Genomic DNA, 22,158 nt, shown 5'->3' on the forward strand with positions numbered 1-22,158 from the left:
TTTTTTTAAGCCTCAAACTGATTTTTCCAATTTTATCAACTGAAGTTTGGCTTGAAAATGTCCTAATCCAAGTCACATATGACAATCTGTACGCAGACACATGGATATCCTTAACATGTGTTGGTTTTCCTATGGTCTGTCTCCTTGAAAGCAAAGTACCATAAAACTAGTAAGAGGAGACTCTGGTAGGGGATTTTGCTGCATGTTGTTTAATAAGGATAAACACATATTTTAAAGAAAAATATCAGATTTTCCTTTGAAATATCTTACCTTTAACGTGTATATGAATTAAAATAAAATGCATTAACAAATCCATTATTTGAGGAAATTTCTATTGAAAGAAAATTGCTTTAAATTGCCAGGTCAGTCAAAGCTGCTTGGATTTCCAAACTTTTACCATCAATTATTGATTGTATTTTGACACGGAAAGGAGAAAAGACCTGGTAGTAAAGTCACAAGAATTTTATTATAGCAAATACTTTCATGGTATTTGACAGAACTCAGAACTATTTATAAAGAAAGAAAGAAAAATCAAACAACTAAAAGATACATTTCATATAATAGGAAAATATAAAAATAGAAGCCAAGTGACAGAATGAAAAAGTTAGCTAAGCAATGGATTTGAAAAACTTTGATTCTAACTATCTGACTTGTTGCTAATTGTCCAAACAGATAATAATTTAAGATGGTCTTGTGAGACTTCCTAGAAGTAAAAAGGAATTATTGAAAAAATGTTCAAATATTTTATAAATACCAAATACCAAAAATATTTATTTTCATTGTACTTTCTGACTTGCTTCAGTGAAGGTGTCCTTTTACAACACTCTGTTTCTTGTTTCAAATTCTCATCTAGAGATGTTACTTTCTTCCAAAGTGATACTCCCAACTTACCACAATATTCCTGATTAAGAAAACGCTAGAGCTGTCCCACCTGAGGAAAAGAGAGAACTGCAGAACAATCTGTAAAGTTCCTAGACAGTTCAATCAAGTTAAGAATGGTCCAGCTGAGATATTTTGTTACTCCAGCACTTTTCAAGTATCATTATGAAATCATAATTCTATCTCAGTGTGAGATTTCTTATATAAATAGGAAGAATTTCATTTCTGTAAACATTTGCAGGGCCAGCTGTTTCTCTGAATAGATTTGTTTCCCTTTAAGAGAGCCGCTCCAGTGAAAAATCTTTTCTTACATCTCATGTCCAGACCCAAAGAGAAACCCAATGTTTTTCTGTGAAACGACAGAAATACTCAAGTAATATAAAAGCTTCCTGTAATCAAGGAATTGTCTAACTATTACAAGCATGTAATCACTCCTTACAGATTCCTAAAGAATTAAGTTCTTCAGTTACTCATAGTTCATCAGATGTACTGTTGGCCTTTGCTAATTCACATTCTTCACTGGTTTGACAACTCTGAAGGATGTCCTTGTAGTGGTTCTTCAGATCTTCATAAAATGAAACAGTTTCTGGTGAGTAAGCCAAGGGTAACACCTTTTCATTTAATAACATCTGCACTCGGAATTGTTCTTTAGGAGTCTTAGCATTTTCACAGTGGTAAAGCACAAATATCAGGTTCGAGGCATAAGGTACAATGTGACCGCTTCGGAACTTCCGATGCATTTGTTCCTTGTAATTGTAAGCTGTAAGGGGTTCCTTGTCTTTGAAGTAGCCCATGAGAGAAAGCAGTGGAAGAAGGGTCTCGGCATGACCAAACTGGAGGATGACTGGAGAAGAAATTGGCTGAGACCTTCAAACAGAAATGAAGGGAAAATAAGGTATATATATTCTTGTCATAGAACACAGTATTTACGCTTCGGAGTAACTTTCTCATCTTTTTTTAGTTTAAGTAATCCCATCTATTTTTTAAATCTTTATATACATTACTCAAGCATACGGCTGAAATTCCGTGTGGCAGAGAACCAAACTTTTTATACCGAAAGTTAAGTTCCGAAATTCAGGATCACTGTACTGTTGCAAATCCATATAAAACAGTGTGCATACACATTTTCCTTTAAGTTTCAAGAGAGACAAGTGTCTTATAGATACAGGAACTTGAAACAGATGTGTATTTCAACACTGTATTGCCTTTCTGTGCATAAAACTGAGCAAACTGGCCCTTAGTAAATATTACTCCATGGAGCTCAATCCTTCAATGGTTTACAAAACCCACAAAAGGTTAGTGATGTAACCTATTGTGGCTGAAACAACGTGTCCCTGGTTGGGAGTAGGAGTATAAAGTGCCAGGAATACAAACCACTTTCAACACTGAGCTAAATCAATTCTTTTTCTTGAAGTTTTCTATGATTTTTTTTTTTTTTCTGGTAAAGAATTTTTATAAGAAGCAGTGAATGACTGCTTAGCCTTTTCCCTACTTTTATAGAAAAAATACTGTTTTTCTTAAATATAATTTGTAAACCTATTCAAACATGACTGTCTGACTTTTTGCCACCACTCATCAGGTTACCAATTTAGTGCATGTGGATTTTCTGGGAGGACAGAAGCAGCAGTTCTAGACCTTCCTGATTCCCTCTGCCCTCAATACACATAAACAGAGCAAGTAGAGAGCAAATCCAAAACCCATGGGAAACATTTACAACATAACTAGGTGGAAAAGTATTCTCTATGAACCACTCCAAGTAGCATCCAGTCCCAAGCACTAGATATTATCAGTATCTGTTGAAGAAAGCAGAGAGAAGCCACAGAGCATCTGAGCAATCTGAGAACAGGAGAATCCCCAACAGCCAATAGGTATTCACTGGAAGCGCTGTGGGTGAATTGGAGATAGCAGCTCAAACTGGGAAGTATTTAGTCCTCTCCAGGACTTGGTGAGTGCAAGGCAGGCCTGCAGTGATGCCTGGGGCTGGAGAAACCTGGAGCTCCTGTGAACTCTCCAAATACAGGGCTCACACTAGAGAAACTGCTGGGAGTGAAATTTCGGCCAAGCAGGAGAGGGACAGAAGAGATAAAGGAAAAAGTAAGTCCACATGAAAGTAGGGGGAGGGGAACAGAGCCAGGAAATCTCAGAAAACAACCCATCATACTTCTGAACAGCACACACACCAGAACGGGGTGGGGGTTGCGGGGGGGCTCTGTGAGATGAGACAAGCAATCTGACACAAACCTTTTTCTAAATGTTCAGGAAAACAATTCATATTAAAATAACTACAGAAAAGCATGTAAGAAAAAATGAGCAGAATAACTTCCATATATAAGAGTACGCTAGAAATATATACTCAAAAAGTACACTGAAACTGTTAACAGTATTTCAAAACAAACTAAAAGACAATTATTCACTACTTTGAGATTAATATTCTCTAAAAGGTGTAAAACTTAAAAGCCATTCATCAATAGGAGCTTACCAAGCCTCTGTTCATAACTGGTATACTTTAATTAGGTCATTTAAAATACCTAAAACTTATATTTATTTCCAAGAAGCAGCCTCTTAGGGCTGAAGTACCAAGCAGTAGCATTCAGAACACAGCTATATTTAGTTTGGCCAGCATAAGTATTTTTAAATTTTGCATTACTTATCAGTATTTAAAAATTGAGAGGTTTAAGATTCTTAAAAATCCAGATTTTTGGCTCTTCTTAGAAATCTGAAAGATCTGGCAGCACAAGTCCATATATACCCATAAGACCATAATCAGCTAAACAGGAATAAGGTCACCCAATCTCTAGACAGGGCACATACTTGTTGCACAGCACATGTATCATTCCACATTGTCTAACGTAGGATGAATTCATTCCTTTGTTACTTGCCTGGCTCCTTTATACATCTCAGTATATTCAAGTCTAAGCTAACACCACTGTCATCATCTAAATAATGAAATTTAATAAGGATACAAGTTAAAAGAAAAACAAGTAATATAAATATACTGGTTTACATTTTAAATCCTTTAGCCATTAGGTAGAAACCTAAAAACCTCAAAGCCAGAAGCAATCCTAAATTCAACTTTCAGTTATTGCTCACCACAGAATCTATTAGGACACAAAACAGGTCAGGGAGGATAGCAGCAACAGCAGCAACACCTCCACCATCTAACCAGAAGAATTTATTGTCAGTAACTCTCTTCGCTTTCCCCGACACAAGAACTCTAATAAACTGGGGACAACATATGACAATATATCCAAACTACTGTCATTTCAGCAGGTAATTTATATGCCATTTGGGAACTTTACATTCTTTTTTCTACCAAGTGTGTGAGATCAAGTACATAATTTACACTATGGACAGCTTCACTCAGACCAGCCCCTTTTTAGGCACCCAATAACCACATGTTGCTGGTGGCTACTATGCTGGAGAGCACAGGACAGACAGTGGTATGGACAGTCTTACATACTTAGATTCAAAAGTTAATCAAATAAATAGCAAATAGGAGAAAGATACAAGAAAAACGAAAACACACACATGAAAACTATAAATTGGGGGAAGGAAAGAGACCAAAAGGGCTAGCACAAATTATGAGTTCAAAGTTCATTAATTGCATCCAAGCTATAGAAGAAATGAAATCTAGACTGTGACTCCGATTTAAGTTGTAAATTTCAAGGTTCCTTGGGTTTATACAAAAGGCAGGAAACACCTTCCCCTTCCCTTTTTTTTTTTTTTTACTGCCTGTCAGTGATATGTTAAAATCAGTGAATTCTTCAGAAGAAATTTAAGGAAAATTATACTTAAAAATGCTTATCAGAAGTTTTATGGGAAATCAAGGAAGTTTATATATTAGATTCTCACAGTAAACCATCCCATCAAAAACAAATTACTGTCTTCTACCATTTGATGAATCCAATTTGTTTTAAAATTGTATTTTAGAATTCCAAAAAATTTTCAATAGGAAGCAAAAGTGCTAACTTTTTATAAAGTCCGTAAGTACTGATTATCTTCTTACATAGAGCAATGTCTATTATACAAATTTGAAATACACCAAAAAAAACCCAGTATCTTAAAGGTCTAGTTAAATGCACTAGTAAAACAATAATAAGACAAGGATAATAGTTTATAAAAACTAGAGCCATTAAAAGCAAGAACAAGATTTTGCTTAGAAATTGAAATGTGCCTGTAGGGAATAATAAACTTATAATTTTATTTTTATAATTTATATATTTTTACAATAACCAAGTATAAATATTTTAAGTTTGTTGATAATGAAAAGTATTTAAAAAGAGCCCAATTTCATTCATAATCATTATTTTTCTACTTTTACCCTTTGTGACTTAACGTAGCTTGCTACTCAAGAAAAAGCCACTAGCTGATGATGCTCGTATTCATACAAAAGGCCCTGGGCAAATTAGCTGCACTCAATTTTCCAAAACGTAATAAAGAAGAGACTTTTCAAAAGATCCATTTGGTTAATTTGTTAGATGTGACATGCCCTGTCATTTCATGCCAAGTGCCAGGCACCATGCTAGTTTCTTCTTGGAGGAGGAGGGGAGGGGAGAAGAATAGTGGCACAAAAGAACAAAAACACAAATGAAACATTTCTGGCTCTTGCAGATTTGCATGTGTCTGTTAGAGAAACCTAGAGAAGAACAAATCCTTCTGTCTAAGGAAGAATTGAATACACTTTGCTGGGGAGGTGGTGTTTGAGCTGGGTCATGAATACATTCCTACTAAGTCTTAAAACAGAAATGCTGCTCATTGTAGCCTTAGCAAAGTAATTGCTTACCCTATGATACAGGTACTATCACACCCTTTTAAAGAGGGAAAAACTAAGCAGCTTGAAAACTAGAGGGCATAACCTAGTTATGAGCAAATTTTAGGGCAGATTACTCAATCTCTCTCAGGCTTTATTCCTGCCAAATGAAGATAAGCTACTTCCCTTGCAAAGCTGTTGGATTTGAGCTACAGAAAAATACTCGCATATTTGCTATCAGATTGATCGATGGCTCTATGGCAAACACTACCACAGTGATAGCAAACAGCCACAGTGGCAGCAAGAGCCACAGCAGCTCTAGCAGTGAAGTGACCCAGCACACAAATTAGTGGTGTGCTGAGTTTAGAATCCAGGAGATGAGTTCAAGTCAGTTCTCCTAAAATATCATCAGTACCTAACACTTTATTCTAAAGGTAAACACAGTATCAAGTAACAAACTCATTTCATTGAATAGCATATTTTAAAATTCATCAGACATCCAAAAGTGCTAAAGATCCAAATGCAAAAGCAAAACCACAGGTATACCATAAATTAAATTGTATGGAAATAGTTTATACCAAAAAATTTTACTTGGAAAAACCTTAATGCCTTTGATAAGAAAATACTTGTTTATGAGGAGTAAATAATTTAGGAACTTAGTAACTTCTTAGTCACTTAAATTTACTTTCAAATCATTGTTCATTAAAATCATTTAAAATCAAGTAATCCCAGCACTCAGGGAGGCCGTGGGCAGATCACTTGAAGTAAAGAGTTTGAGAACAGGTGGGCCAACCTAGTAAAACCCCATCTCTATCAAATATACAAAAAAATTAGCTGGGTGTGGTGACACACAACTGTAGTCCAAGCTACTCAGGAGGTTAAGGTACAAGAATCACTTGAACCAGGGAGGCGGTGGTCGCAGTGAGCAGAGATCGCATCACTGCACTCTAGCCCAGGTGACAGAGTGACAATCTGTCTCGGAAAAAAAAAAAAGAAAAACAAATCATTTAAAATCAAATCAGTTCTTATTTGTGGAAAGAAACGTAGTATTTCAACATACTGACTGAGGAAGACTCCATTGTCAGTGCTTAGTAACACTCTTCAGCAACATGCAATTTGGCAAAAGTACATGTAAAAAAAAAATCCCGCATAATTTTTAAAAAATGATATTATTTTTCTTGTTTTTGTTTAAAGATACAGGAGCTCACTCTGTCACCCAGGCTGGAATACAGTGGCGTGATCATGGCTCACTGCAGCCTCGACCTCCTGGGATCAAGTGCTCTTCCCACGTAGGAATCTCATGTAACTAGGACCACAGGAGCGCACCACCACGCCCCACTTATTTATTTATTTATTTATTTATTTATTTTTGTAGAAATGGGGTCTTACGTTGTTGCCCAAGCTGGTCTTGAACTCCTGGCCCCAAGTGATGCTCTCGCTTCGGCCTCCCAAAGTGCTGGGATCATAGGTGTAAGCCACCATGCCCAGCTGACTGTTTCTTAAATAAGGCATCAGTTCTTTTCCAAGAATGTAAAGGCAAAGACCACATTTCTCAGATGTTTCATCTGAAATGCACATGCAATAAGAAAAAAATATTCAATGAAAAGCACAGTTCTAAAAAAGCTGATTAAGATAGTTTGGCAGAACATGTTTCTCAAGACACAGGTCACAAGGACCCTGCTGATAAAACCAGTTGTGGTAAAGAAGCCAGCCACAACCAGCCAGAATCAAGAGGGCAATGATAGTGACCTCTGCTCATCCTCACTGATCCTCACTGCTCATTATGTGCTAATTATAATACATTAGCATGCTAAAAGACACTCCCATCTGTGCCGTGACAGTTTACAGATGCCATGGCAACTCCTGGAAGTTACCTTATATGGTCTAAAAAGGAAGGAAACCTTGATCCCGAGAATTCCCTACCCCTTTCCCAGAAAACTCATGAATAATCCACTCCTTGTTTAGCCTATGATTAATAAATAACCATAAAAAATAGCCAACCAGCAGCCCTCAGGGCTACTCTGCCTATGTGGCAGCCTCCCTTTTATTCCTTTACTTTTTAATAAACTTGCTTTCACTCTACTCTTTTGGCTAACATTTGAATTCTCGCCTCCCTGAAGCCAAGAACCATGTGACCTCTGGTGCTGAATCCCAATTTTGCCCTATGACATGATCAGTAATGATGTAAGCCTCTAAGCAGATGAATGAAGACAAGGGTGAACTAGTTTACAATCCCACCAACAGTATAAAAGTGTTCCTATTTCTCCACATCCTCTACAGCACCTGTTGTTTCCTGACTTTTTAATGATCGCCATTCTAACTGGTGTGAGATGGTATCTCCTTGTGGTTTTGATTTGCATTTCTCTGATGGCCAGTGATGATGAGCATTTTTTCATGTGTCTGTATATGGCGATTCCTCAAGGATCTAGAACTAGATGTACCATATGACCCAGCCATCCCATTACTGGGGATATACCCAAAGGATTATAAATCATGCTGCTATAAAGACACATGCACACGTATGTTTATTGCGGCACTATTCACAATAGCAAAGACTTGGAATCAACCCAAATGTCCATCAGTGACAGACTGGATTAAAAAAATGTGGCACATATACACCATGGAATACTATGCAGCTATAAAAAAGGATGAGTTTGTATCCTTTGTAGGGACATGGATGCAGCTGGAAACCATCATTCTTAGCAAACTATCACAAGAACAGAAAACCAAACACCGCATGTTCTCACTCATAGGTGGGAACTGAACAATGAGATCACTTGGACTCGGGAAGGGGAACATCACACACCGGGGCCTATCATGGGGAGGGGGGAGGGGGGAGGGATTGCATTGGGAGTTATACCTGATGTAAATGACGAGTTGATGGGTGCTGACAAGTTGATGGGTGCAGCACAGCAACATGGCACAAGTATACATATGTAACAAACCTGCACGTTATGCACATGTACCCTAGAACTTAAAGTATAATAATAATAAAAAATAAATTAAAAAAAAAAAAAAGACAAGGGTGTAAGCATCTAAATTTTTACTCTTGCTTGGAAGAAAGAGAATATGTCAATAAATGACAATTTTTAGTCATAAAACCAGTATCTAGGCCAAATCTCCAATCAGTAATTAATAGCTACTTGGAACACTGCACTGAGAAGGATTCTGACGTTGTATCCAGACTCGATGTGATCTATTTCATATTTCCTACACATTCTACTCTCAATTCATGAACCTCCTCTCCTTGCCAATCAATCTCTCCATCTTTACCTTTGATTTCCTAGATGTAACTAAAATGAGTTGGGTCATTTCTAAGACACTGGACTATAAGACATATTAAAAGAAGATGTTTTAAGTTAGTATTATGTCCAGGTAAGGTTTCTTAAGAACATATTTTAAAAAAAAATAAATAAAGTTAGTTTTATGATGCTGCATAATTTTTCTGCTTGACAATATCACTACTGGTAAAGTATAACACAAATATATATAAAACATATAATCACCTAAAACAAATTATCACTTCAAGAAATATGTATAAATCACTCCTAAATGTATGTACACAAATCTTTACTGGATACAGGTAAGAATATACTTGGTTTGGTTTATGTCTTTTTAAAAAAAAAGTCAAGGAAGCTTGACTATTAAAAATCCCGCTTGGAGAAATTTTATCTCAGAGAAAAACAGCTTATAAAATAGAAAAAGCTGCCATAATATCTCATATAATATGCTATCAACATGAAACCCTAAGGACTTAGGGTTCATTAAACTGAAACCCTAAGGAGGACTTAAAATTACGTTTTAGCAACTACACGTTTTACACAATTTTTAAAAACCTGACTTTATTCTTGATTTTCCCATTTCAAAAACAGAATTCACTAAATGTCTGGGTTGAGGTTTCAAGGGTAAGAATTACACACACTCTTAAATAAGTTGCAACAACTAAAAGAATGTTAAGTATTTTTTGCTTTATCTCAAAAGTATTTCCATTACATAACATCTCAGAATATAAATCACTAAAATCTCAAACATAAATGTTTTTCTTTGCTATTTTTTCTTAGCCTGAATTCAACTTAGTAATCTTTAATGGTTCAAGGGCAAACTAGAATAAAGATAATAAAGATTACTTTGTAAAGTATTACTATTCATAAATAAAGCAATCTTTATTATTATCTTTATTCCTCCAGGTGCCGTAAGAAAGGAGAGAGGCTTCTTTCTTAAGGCTCCAATGATATTGTGAAATATAATATATATTTGGTCTTTGTTCCTGTTTCCTGGTAGAAACTCCTAAAATCCTTGAAATCTCCCAAGTGCTGTCTTTTTGTGTGCTCACATTGATTGATAGCTTCAGGATGGGGCTGGTCAGCAAAAAGGCAAAGGCATGATTACAGGGTTAGGATTTTCAGGCCCACCCCTCAACCTCAGGGAAGAGGGAGAGGGGCTGAAGGTCAAGTTGATCACCAATGGCCAATAGTTTAATCATGTCTAAGTAACGAGGCCTCCATAAGAACCCAAGAGGACAGGGTTTGGAGAGCTTATGGACAGCTGAAAATGTGGAGGTTCCTGGAGGGTGGTGTGGCCTTGGGAGGGCATGGAAGCTCCACATCCCTTCCCTCATACCTTGTTTTATGTGTCGTTTGTATCCTCTGTTAATATCTTTTATACTAAACCTGTAAACATGTTTCCCTGAGCTCTGTGAGCCACTCCTCCAAATTAAGTGAACCCAAAGAGGGGTTTGTGAAAACCCCAACTTGAAGCCAGTCAGTCAGGAGTTCCAGAGGCCCAGACTTATAACTGGTCTGAAAAGGGAAGGAGGCAATCTTGGGGATTGAGTCCTCAACCTGTGAGACCTGATGCTACGTCCAGGGAGACAGTGTCAAAATTAGAGGATACCTAGCTAGTGTCTGCTGCTTATTGGTGGGAACCCCCATCCCCCAACACTGGGTCACAGAAGTTAATAGAGTTTAGATGTTTGTCTCCTCCAAATCTCATGCTGAAAAGTGATCCCCAATGTTGAAGGTGGGACCTAGTGGGAGGTATTGAATCATGGGGACGGATCCCTCTTGAATGGCTTAGTGCCATCCTCTTGGTGATGAGTGACTTCTCAGTTAGTTCACATGAAATCTGATTGTTTAAGAGTCTGGGGCCTCCCGCTTCTCTCTCTTGCTCCTTTCTTCCCATGTGATACCTGCTTCCCCTTTGCCTTCTGTCAGGATTGTAAACCTCCTGAGGCCCTCCCCAGAAGCAGATGCTAGAGCCAAGCTTCCTGTACAGCCTGCAGAACTGTGAGCCAAAATACACTTGTTTTCTTTATAAATTACCCAGTCTCAGGAATTTCTTTATAGTATTGCAGAAATGGACCCACACAGAAAATTGGTACCAAGGTGTGGGGCATTGCTATGAAGACACCTGAAGATGTGGAAGTGCCTTTGGAACTGGGTAACAGGCAAAGGCTGGAAGAGTTTGGAGGGCTAAGGAGACAGGAAGATGAGGAAAAATTTGGAACTTCTGAGAGACTGGTTAAATGGTTGTGAAAATGCTGATAGGGATATGAACAGTAAGTCCAGACTGATGAGGTTCCAGATGGAAGTGAGGATGTTATTGGGAACTAGAGCAAATGTTACCCCTGTCACATCTTAGCAAAGAACCTGCTGTATTGTGTCCCCTAGGGATACCCTCATCAATTTTTCCTCATCTTCCTATCTTCTTCTGAGCCCTCCAAACTCTTTCAGCCTCTGCCTGTTACCCTGTATTGTGTGCCCTAGAAATACCCTAGGGCACACAATACAGGGATCTGTGGAAGTTTGAACTTAAGAGTGATGGTCTAGGATATCTGGCAGAAGAAACTGCTTAGTAGCAAAGCATTCAAGATGTGGCCTGGCTGCGTCCAACAGCCAATGATCAAATATGGGAGCAAATAAATGACTTAAAGTTAGAACTTATATACAAAAGGGAAGTAGAGTGTAAAAGTTTGGAAAATTTTCAGTCGAGCCATGTGATAGAGAAAGAAAAAGTATTTTCAGGAGAAGAATCCAAGCAGGTTGTGGAGCAACCACCTGATAAAGAGGTTATCATGGCCAGGGCATGTTAGCTCATGCCTGTAATACCAGAACTTTGGGAGGTCAAGGCAGGAGGATCACTTGGGCCCAGGAGTTCAAGACCACCCTGGGCAACAACGTGAGACCCCCCATCTCTACAAAAAATAAAATAATTAGCTGGGTGTGATGGTGCATGCCTGTAGTCCCAGCTACTTGGAGGCAGAGGTGGGAGGATTGTTTGAGATTGAGGGGTCAAGGATGCAGTGAGCTATGATCATGCCACTGTACTCCAGCCTGTGTAACTGAGAAAAACTCTATTTCCAAAAGAAAAAAAAAAAGAGAGATTATCATGACTAAAAGGGAACCAGGTGCTAATATCCAAGACAATGGGAAAAAGGCCTTGAAAGCATTTCAAAAATCTTTGAGGAATCCCTTCTCATCACAGGCCCAAGAAGCCTAGGAGGACTGAATGATTTCAGGGGCCAGGCACGGAGCATTGCTGCCCTGGCCAGCCTCAGGACACTGCTCCCCACATCCCAGTAGCTCTGGCTTCAGCTGTGGCTCAAAGGGCCCCAGGTACAGCTCAGGTCACAGTTTTACAGAACACAAGCCACCATAAGTCTTGGCGACTTCCATGTGGTATTAAGCCTGTAGGTGCACAGTATAAGAGTAAAGAAGGCTTGGCAGCTCCCATCTAAATTCCAGATAATTTATGGGAAAGACTGGGTACCCACATAGAAGCCTGCCACAAGGGCAGAGTCTCTCCATAGAGAAACTCTTCTAGGGCAGTGCCAGGGGGAAACATCACAATGGAGTCCCGCCACAGAGTCCCCACCAGGGAACTGTACAGTGGAGCTGTGAGAAGGGGACTGCTGTCCTTCAGATCCAAGAATGGTAAAGCCATCAGAAGCTTGTAACCTCGGTGTGGAAAAGCCACAGGCATTCAACTCTAACCCATGAGGGCAGCCATAGGGGCTGCACCCTGCAAAGTCACAGACACAGAGCTGCCCAAGGCCTTGGGAGCCCACCTTTGTACCAGTTTGCCCTGGATGTGGGATGGGGAATCAAAGGAAATTGTTTTGGAGCTTTAAGATTTAATGACTGGCTTGGCACAGTGGGTCACACCTACAATCCTAGCACTTTGGGAGGCCGAGGTGGGCAGATCACTTGAGCTCAGAAGGTCAAGACCAGCCTGGGCAACATGGCGAAACCCCGTTTCTACTAAAAATAGAAAAATTAGCCAGGCATGGTGGTGCACTCCTGAGGTCCTAGCTACTTGGGAGGCTGAGGTGGAAGAATCGCTTGTGCCAGAGAGGTCAAGGTTGCAGTGAGCTGTGATCATGTCACTACACTCCAGCCTGGACCAACAGAGTGACACTCTGTTTAAAAAAAGAGAGAAAAATAAAAAAGAAAAAAAAAAAAAAAGAAAAAAAAAGATTTAACAACAGCCCTGCTGGGTTTCAGATTTGCATGGAGCCTACTGCCCCTTTCTTTTGGCCAATTTCTCCCTTTTGGAATGGGAGGTATACCGAATGTCTGTACTACCATTGTATCTTGGGAGTAAATAACTCATTTCTGATCTCACAGGCTCATAGATGGAAGAAACTCATCTCCAGATGAGACTCCGCAGACTTCAGACTTGCGACTTTTGAGTTAATGCTGGAATGCGTTAAGACTTGTGAAACTCTTGTGAAGTCATAATTGTATTTTGAAATGTGGGGATATGAGATTTGGGGGGCCAGGGTTGGAATGATATGGTTTGGATGTTTGTCCCCTTCCAATCTCATGTTGAAATGTGATTCCCCATGTTGGAGGTAGGGCCTGGTGGGAAGTGAGCGGGTCATGGGAGAGGATCTCTCTCAAATGGTTTAGCATCATTCCCTTGGTGATAAGTGAGTTCTTGCTCAGTTAGTTCATATGAGATTTGGTTGTGTAAAGGAGCCTGGGACCTCTTCCTTCTCTCGCTTTTGCTCCTGCTCTCACCATGTGGTACACCGGCTCCCTTTCCCTTCCACCATGACTGGAAGCCTTCTGAGGCCCACACCAGAAGCAGATGCTGGAGCCATGCTTTTATAACCTGCACAACTGTGAGCCAATTCAACGTCTCTTCCCCAGCCTCAGGTATTTCTTCACAGCAACGCAAGAATGGACTAACGCAGAAGTTGTGTTGACTATTGTTGTGTTGTTGTGAAGTCAGAGGAAAAACAGGGTTTTTTCCCAAACAACTCTCAAAGAAGGAATAAGTGAAACATCTAACTCATAACGATGAGGTATAAAATTCAAGAGGACTTAGCCAATAATTTTTCAGACATTTTAAACTATATGGTTCAAATCAAGGGCCCATTCATAGTTAAGAATTTCAGAATGCTCTTCTTATAAACAAGAATGACTAAGCAATATATAAACGAATTTCTATTTCATTGTTTGAAACTCAACTGGCAAAATATCAAACTCAGGTATATAAAAAACCAACTGCCTCCAGGGAATTATCTATTATCAAAAGAGCTTCCAAAGAGCTAATATACAATCCTTCTTCAACAGTTGTTTGTGCTTATCCCTGTTTGCCCATATAAAAGGCTAACTCACATTTCTGTTTTATTTGACAAAGTTAAGTAGCACAGTGTCAAATAAAAAAACATATTATGTTTCTATGCCAAATATGTGGACTCCAAACATGGAGACTTGGATACCTTCAACTGGTAGAAGCTGAGACAGTTGCGGAGTTTGTGTGTGTGCACACATACAGTAGGGTTTGTTTGTTTTCATAACTTTTAAACCCCCAAAACAAATTCATGAAAGTATTTATTTATGATCCAATTTTTACCAGAAGCCATTAAAGGTATGTGCCAGGACTGTATAAAGTAAATCAGTAATTTCTGTGAAGTGATTTGGTCCCAAGTCTATGAACACGCTGCTCTTTGCCGTATGTCACAATTTAATCTTAAAAGAGTTCAATCTGGTTCTTAAGCCATCTCCTAGCTAACTGGAGTTCTTAAGCCTAACTCCAGTTAGTATATGCCCAATCACTATTTGAAGGAACCAAATCTCCAGTTTCTCTTTGAATATACCAAAGTCCCAAAGATGGTATGAGAACTTTTCTGGTTTCACTTCCAACCTTCTCCAACAAACCAAAGCTGGTCTATGAATAAGCCCAAAATACTGGCAACAATAAATGGGTATGAGTATGTGTATATGTCTGAATGAGGGAGTAAGAAAGTGTGTGTGTGTGTGTGTGTGTGTGTGTGTGTGTGAGACAGAGAGACAGAGAGAGGAGAGAGAGACACACACAGAGAGAAACATAGGTATGTAGGTATAGGAGGGCAAAAAAGAGAACAAATGTGAAAGGAATTCCTTCTCGGTTGACACTCATAATTATGCTTTTCTTATATAAAACCCCTGCATATATTTTGTCATAAGACTGCTGAGAGCATAAAGATTGCTATATTTTATTTTATCTACGGTATTATGTGGCTTTGTCACTACCATTCAATAAACAGAGTTGTGAGGTTCAGGATACCATGACAGAAAGAACCAAGTTTTTCCTTTAACAGAAGAATAAGCTGAGAGAGGTGGCTCACACCTGTAATCCCAGCACTTTGGGAGGCCCAGATGGAAGAACTGCTCGAGCCAAGGAGTTTGAGACTAGTCTGGGAAACATGGAGAGACCTTGTGTCTACAAAAAAACCCCACAAAATTAGCCAGGTGTGGTGGCGCATGTCTGTAGTTCCGGCTACTTGGGAGGCTGAGGTGTGAGGATCACTTGAGCCCAGGAAGTCGAGGGTGCAATGAGCCATGATCATGCCACTGCACTCCAGGATGTCAGAGTAAGACCCTGTCTCAAAACAAACAAACAAACAAGCAAAAAATACAGGAAGATGTAAATGTTTTTTAAAGGAGGGCTGCCAAGGCAATCACTCAATGCTCACTGCATCTGTGATTCTTAACTTTCACAAAGGACATGAAACCATCTGAGAATCTAAGAAAATGGAACTTCGTCCTAGAGAAAGGCATGTGGCCCATAAAAACTTGAATATAGTTTCGGGATTTCAGACTCTATACCGCAAGAATCCCTGTGCTACATATTACAATGTGACATCTTGAGGAATAATATGTCTATAATTCTGTCCCATATTGGTTTGTGTCCCTAGAGTCATATATATTCCACAAAAGTCTGATAATTTTGTCCTAATACTATATTTAAAATGTCTAAGCAGAATGAATAATTAACACCAAATTAAGAATAATTCAGATGTTCTGCATTCTGATCCAATTAGTCATAGTTCTCAAATTAACATACATCTCCCATTACATTGTAATGACTATAATAGTCATTACAATTACTATTCTTTCTTTGAGACTCTTGGCAGAAGTATCCCAAAGAACAGGAATTATACCTTTAACTCTGCTCTCTCCCTGATAAAAATGCATTAAACTTGGAATGTTGCATTTTCCAAAAAGTGACAAAACCACTTGAAAAGATACATATTTTGCCTGAAAATGTAAACTATTAATACAAATATAAGAAAGCAAATGAGTAATCTATATAAATGTCTGGATAGAAATATACAGAATCATAATGTTTTAGGTTTGAGATCTGGTCAACCCTTCTTATTTTAGGAATAATAGTGCGAAATGATTAAGTGGATTACTGCAGTTCTCCAAATTACACCCCTCCTTTTACTTACAGAAATTGGTGAGGAGATTTTACTATGTCTTCAACCAAAAACAAAGTTTAAGTCTAACATCCTGTCTTTTAATGAGGGTTGATAACTATGTGTGTGTTCAAACTAGATAAAGGATACAAAGCAACTACTTCAAGTCATTCAAAAAGCTCAACCATTAAAAGAACTAATAATTGCGTGTTTTCCCCCCAGATGTACTCAGCTAGATCCTTCTAAGCTCTTAATTCACATTTCACACTTAATTGATGTTATGCAAAGTATGTTTTTAAACATGATTCAGGAATATCAAATACAGCTTTACACAACTCATGTAATTCCCATATTTATGTAAGTATATAAATAAGCAACATGAACTGCCAGATGCTTTGGGAAGAAAATTACCAGAAAAAAAATTTTTGTTAAGTCTTCCACATCTAATTGAAACATCAGTTCCAGGGAGTATTTGGAGAAGCATCAATCCAACAGCTTAACATAAATCAGGAACGAAAATGACTCAAGTATGACATTTTTATTCCTGAAGCAAAAATACACTGAAACAGTTTCCACTTCCGGTCAAGACAGAGTAGCAGGGACCAGATTTACTGTCCTACCTTAAACTACCAGAAAGCTGAACAAAACACACAAAGTTTCAGACACTCAACAATAGTCATAGTATGAGAAAAAGAAGGCAAAGGAGGTGACTCCAACAACTGCCCCTGCTTACTGCCAAGTTTCCAGACTATGGCACAGGGAGGGGACACCCAAACAGCTCGGAAGTCACCCTGAGCAGCTGAGATGGGAGTGAGAATTTAGGGAGGCCACACTGGCTGAATTCACAGGAAGAGTACCTGAGAAGAGAGTGCTGCAGACCAGCACGGGCTCCCTCAAGTTTTCAGCTGGCACTGAACAGCACATGCATATGAGAAAACTATCCAAATCCCAGAGAAAAAACATTGAAAAGGAATAGGTAAAAATTAGCAGAGTTAATTACAGATTACTCCTATCTATAATCCCAGTGACTCAGGAAGCAGAAAGGAAGGATTGCTTGAGCCCACCAGGAGACCAACCTGGGCAACACAGCAAGAAAAATAAATAAAAATAAATAAGTTCCATGTATTAGACATTTTTTAAGGATTAGCCAGGCATGGTGGTATATGCATGTGGTCGCAGCTACTTGGGAGGCTGAGGTGGGAGGACTGCCTGAGCCTGGGAGGTTGAGGCTGTAGTGAGCTATGATCACACCACTGTCCTCTGGCCTGGGTAACAGACCCCGTCTGAAAAAAGAAAAAAACAATTCCCAAAGCTAACACACAAAAAAGAATAGTTTTCACACAAGCCAGAGTAGGAAAACCTCAAAATACACAGGGTATATATAAATACTCAGGGTGAAATGCCTCAATAATGGGGCAAAATCAGTCCATTAATATATATTTTTTTTTTTTAAAAAGGCAAACTATAGACTAAGATAACATATTTCTAGGCATAAATCTGACAAAGGACTGTACCTAGACAACACACATGCACGTGCACACACATACACACACAGAACAGCAATAAAGATAACCCAATTAAAAAGCAGACAAAATATTTAAAGACTTCACTGAAGTAGATATATAGATGTAAACAAGCACATGAAAAGATGCTCAGTATCACTGATCATTATGAAAATGCAAACTAAAACCACAACAAAGTACTACTACACACCCATTAGAATGGTTAAAATTAAAAAGGCCTGCCATATCAAGTGTTGGCAGGATGTGGAACAACTGAAACTCTCATATATTGGTGGGAAAAGCTTGGCAGTTTCTTTAAAAGTGAAAACTACGTTCGGGCACGGTGGCTCATGCCTGTAATCCCAGCACTTTGGGAGGCCAAGGCGGGAGGATTATCTGAAGTCAGGAGTTCGAGACCAGTCTGGCCAACATGATGAAACCCAGTCTCTACTAAAAGTACAAAAATTAGCTGGGCGTGGTGGCACATGCCTGTAATCCCAGCTTCTTGGGAGGCTGAGCCAGGAGAACTGCTTGAGCCCACGAGACAGAGGTTGCAGTGAGCCAAGATCGTGCCACTGCACTCCAGCATGGCCAACAGAGTGAGAGTCTCAAGGAAAAAAAAAAAAAAGTGAAAAATACACCTACGTAAGACTCAGTCATTCCATCTAATTAGACAGGTTCCCAAAAAATCAAAACATAACATACGAAGATCACATATATTCAGAAGCATTATTTGCAATAGCCTTACAACTGTGAATAACCAAATGTCCATCAAAAGGTGAACAAATGGTGGTGGATCTGTATAACAGAATACTACTTGGTCTTGAAAAGGAATGAACTATTAGATTCATCAACAGCACAGGTGAATCTTACAATCACTATGCTGAGTGAAAGAAGCCCAACAAAAAAAATGTTCACTATGAATTCATTATATAAAATCCTAGAAAATACAACTTAATGTATAGTGACAGAAAGCCTATCAGTGGTTACCTGAAAATGGGGGTAGAAAGTGAATTAGAAAGGGTCACAAAGAAACTTGGATGTGACGGATATTTTATCTTGACTATGGTGATGGTTTCATGGGTGTATATATATGTAAAAACTGACCAAACTGTACACTTTAATATGTATAGTTGACATGAATTATACCTCAATCGGGTTATTAAAAAACACATCAAAACAATTACTAAGGGCTGATATGCTGATATTAGTGAAAGAAAAGTCTTTGGTACCCTACTTCAAACACTCCTTATAAAGCCTTTACCAAACCCCAAAGAGTTCAAATTAATTCTCTCTCAGTAATTTTGTTTTTATCTGTTTTAGTGCTATTATACTCGTTCTCCAAACTGTGTTTGGAGACAATTTCAATGCATTCATCTTTGTATACCCTCTGTTGCCAGTCAAATAACCTGAACATAGCAGGTACTCAAAAATAACCTGGACAAAGCTGTGTATTTATTTCAGTAGATTTGTCTAAATATTCCTGAAAAATAACAATAGATTTTACTTGTCTATGTTCTAATTAAGGAGAGAGATGTTTAAGTGTAAACCTCAGAATACGTGGAACTTATTTAAAATTAACACAAATAACTAAAGCAGAAATAGGAACAATCTTATTTTATTTATTTATTTATTTATTTAGAGACAGGGTCTTGCTCTGCTGCCCAAGCTGGAGTACAGTGGCACGATCATGGCTCATGTAGCCTCGAGCTCCCAGGCTCAGGTGATCCTCCCACCTCAGCCTCCTGAGTAGCTGGGACTACAGGCACATGCCACCACGCCTGGCTAATTTTTTTTTTTTTTTTCTTTTGTAGAGGTAGGGATTCCCCCTGTTACCCAGGCTGGTCTCAAACTCCTGGGTTCAAGCGATCCTCCTGCCTTGGCCTCCCGAAGTGCTGGGATTACAGGTCTGAGCCACCATGCCCAGCCAGGAAAAATTTTAAATCAGCATCTAGATGACAGGTAAAGTATACTGTTTTTCTCTGGCATAGATAACACCCTATTTAATAGCTTGTTTTCCAACACTGTCTAATTCAAACCATCAAATTAACTTTGGCATTTTACATTTTCATTCCCATATAGGCCTTTGCTCAATACTCTTCTTCCTTGATGTCTTCCTTATTCTTTCCTAGCCAAATTTTGCCTGGAATGATTGTCATGATGGTATTAATAACAATTAATAAAATACTTAATAATTGTGTAAAGCATAGTGGTAAAAGATAAGTGTGTCTTTACATGTATTTGTGTGGTACACATACATACATGAACACAGAACTCCAGTCAACCTTCTCAACATCTTGAAACATGAGTATTACCTGAATTTTAAAGATGACCAAGTTTTGGTTAGGAAATTCTCAACAAGGATTTGAATTTTAATAATCCTATACCAATGTAAATTCCATCCCACTACAATGTCAATGATTAAGGCTCACCTTACATCTTACCTCCACACAGAAGTCATTTCCAACTACCATGAACTGCAGAGATGACTTACTTTCCCAAGCATCCTTTTGCTTTTGACTAAATTGCTTTCTTAAGGCATCTTCCTTACTAGACTGAGAGCCCCCTGGATGTAGGGGGTATAACTTGTTACCCTGTTTATGTATTCCCAATGCCTAGCACTATGCCACACACTGTATGTGCTCAAAAACTGCTTGCTGAATTGAAATGAACTGAGCCTTTAGTTATGGAATAATGAAATAATTTCCTAGCCTCTTATGTGGTAGAAGCATTTCTTCTATAGAATCTCTGACACAGTCATCCAGATTCGACTAACATACTTCTAAAACAGGAAACTTACTACTTCACAAAACAGCCTATTCTATTGATTTAACAGGTATTTAAAAGTTGTGGGGTTTTGTGTGTTTGAGGTTTCTTTTTTAAAAATAATAACTGAAACAAGATTTGCCTCCCTGTTCTACTGTTGGGGTCAGCACAGAGTAGGTATACTCTCCAACTATGGCAAGAACAGATACGACAATAGATTTAAGAGTAATCCTTAAAAAACTGGATACAATTCAACAAGAATAGTTTAAAAAAATGTACAAAGGTAAAATAATTGTGCAGATATAATGAATAACGACTTAGTAGACCTACAATCTGGTGACAGTCAAAAAGTGTCTATTCAAAAGGCAGCTGGACATTTGAATATAAATTCAGAGAACAGCCAGGCTAGTTATATAAACTTTTACTTATTAATATTTAGCCAGTATGTGGCCAGGCACTGTGGCTCACACCTATAATCCTGTAATCCCAGCACTGTGGGAGGCCAAGGCAGGCAGATCACCTGAGGTTAGGAGTTCAAGACCAGCCTGGCCAACATGGTGAACCCCTGTCTCTACTAAAAATACAAAAATTAGCTGGGCATGGTGGCAGTTGCCTGTAATCCCAGTTACTTGGGAGGCTGAGGCATGAGAATCACTTGAACCTGGGAGGTGGAGGGTGCAGTGAGCCGAGATGATATCACTGCACTCCAGTCTGGGGGATACATCAAGACTCTGTCTCCAAAAAAAAAAAAAAGAAAGAAAGAAAATATTTAGTCAGTATCTTTCAACACTAAAGAGATTCCTAGCACTGAAAAGATTCCTGATACCCCTGGCTAAACTCCATGGAACTGTGACTTCAAAAAGTTGGCAAAAAGACCTAGAATTGGCATACATTTCTAAGAACTTTAAAGAAGCAAGTTTCCCCTGTTACAATGGGCTAATTGACTAAATAACTAAAATCACTTGGTGTCACTACACATTTATCTCAATACTGCCATCTTACGTTAACATATGGGACTACACAGCTTTAAAATATAGACTATGAAATCTGAAAATATCAATGATTTCAAACCCAACAAAAAGGTAGAAAAAAAGGTTAACACTGAGAGCTGAGGTATTTAGTAACAGTAAAAAATATTTTTATAGTAATTAATTTAAAATGGAAGATCTCATGAGGCAAGTAATTATAGACCCAAAATAAATCTTACTTCGAGAAAACATGAACTTGTTGAATTCCCCGAATCCAAAAAGATTAAATTAACAGATATATGGGGAATAAAATCTAGAGGTAACTCATTTCTTCAGTAAATTAGATCTGCTTTTCTAATCACAGCTGCTTAAATAGAAATACCTGCTTGAATTTGCTGGTTTTAACTTTAATCCCATTACTATAGTGATGGTACAAAAAGGAAAATAAAAGTCAAGTTCCTAATAAAATCAAGGAGCTGAATTTCAAGGGCCAGTTATATTTAACTGAAAATTTAACAATTTGCAATCTTCCATTTTTTCCATGAAGTAAAACCATGCTATTAAAATTATGTCAAAAAAAAATTCAGTGGCACTGAAGAATGT

The 22,158-nt window shown here is 38.4% G+C and overlaps 1 protein-coding gene across 2 annotated transcripts in view; it reads right to left on the minus strand.

Annotated features, from left to right (window-relative positions):
• Window positions 1-447: 447 nt before the first annotated feature.
• MINPP1 (multiple inositol-polyphosphate phosphatase 1) overlaps window positions 448-22,158 on the minus strand; it is a 47,235-nt gene continuing 25,524 nt past the window's right edge. For both annotated transcript variants that reach the window (XM_003903948.5, XM_017963081.3), the window contains one exon: window positions 448-1,746. In XM_003903948.5, the coding sequence (XP_003903997.1) occupies window positions 1,350-1,746 (397 nt within the window). In that variant the 3' untranslated portion in view covers window positions 448-1,349. The remainder of the gene's footprint in view (window positions 1,747-22,158) is intronic.

The sequence above is a fragment of the Papio anubis genome, chromosome 11 (assembly GCF_008728515.1).
Source record: "Papio anubis isolate 15944 chromosome 11, Panubis1.0, whole genome shotgun sequence".
NCBI lineage: Eukaryota > Metazoa > Chordata > Mammalia > Primates > Cercopithecidae > Papio > Papio anubis.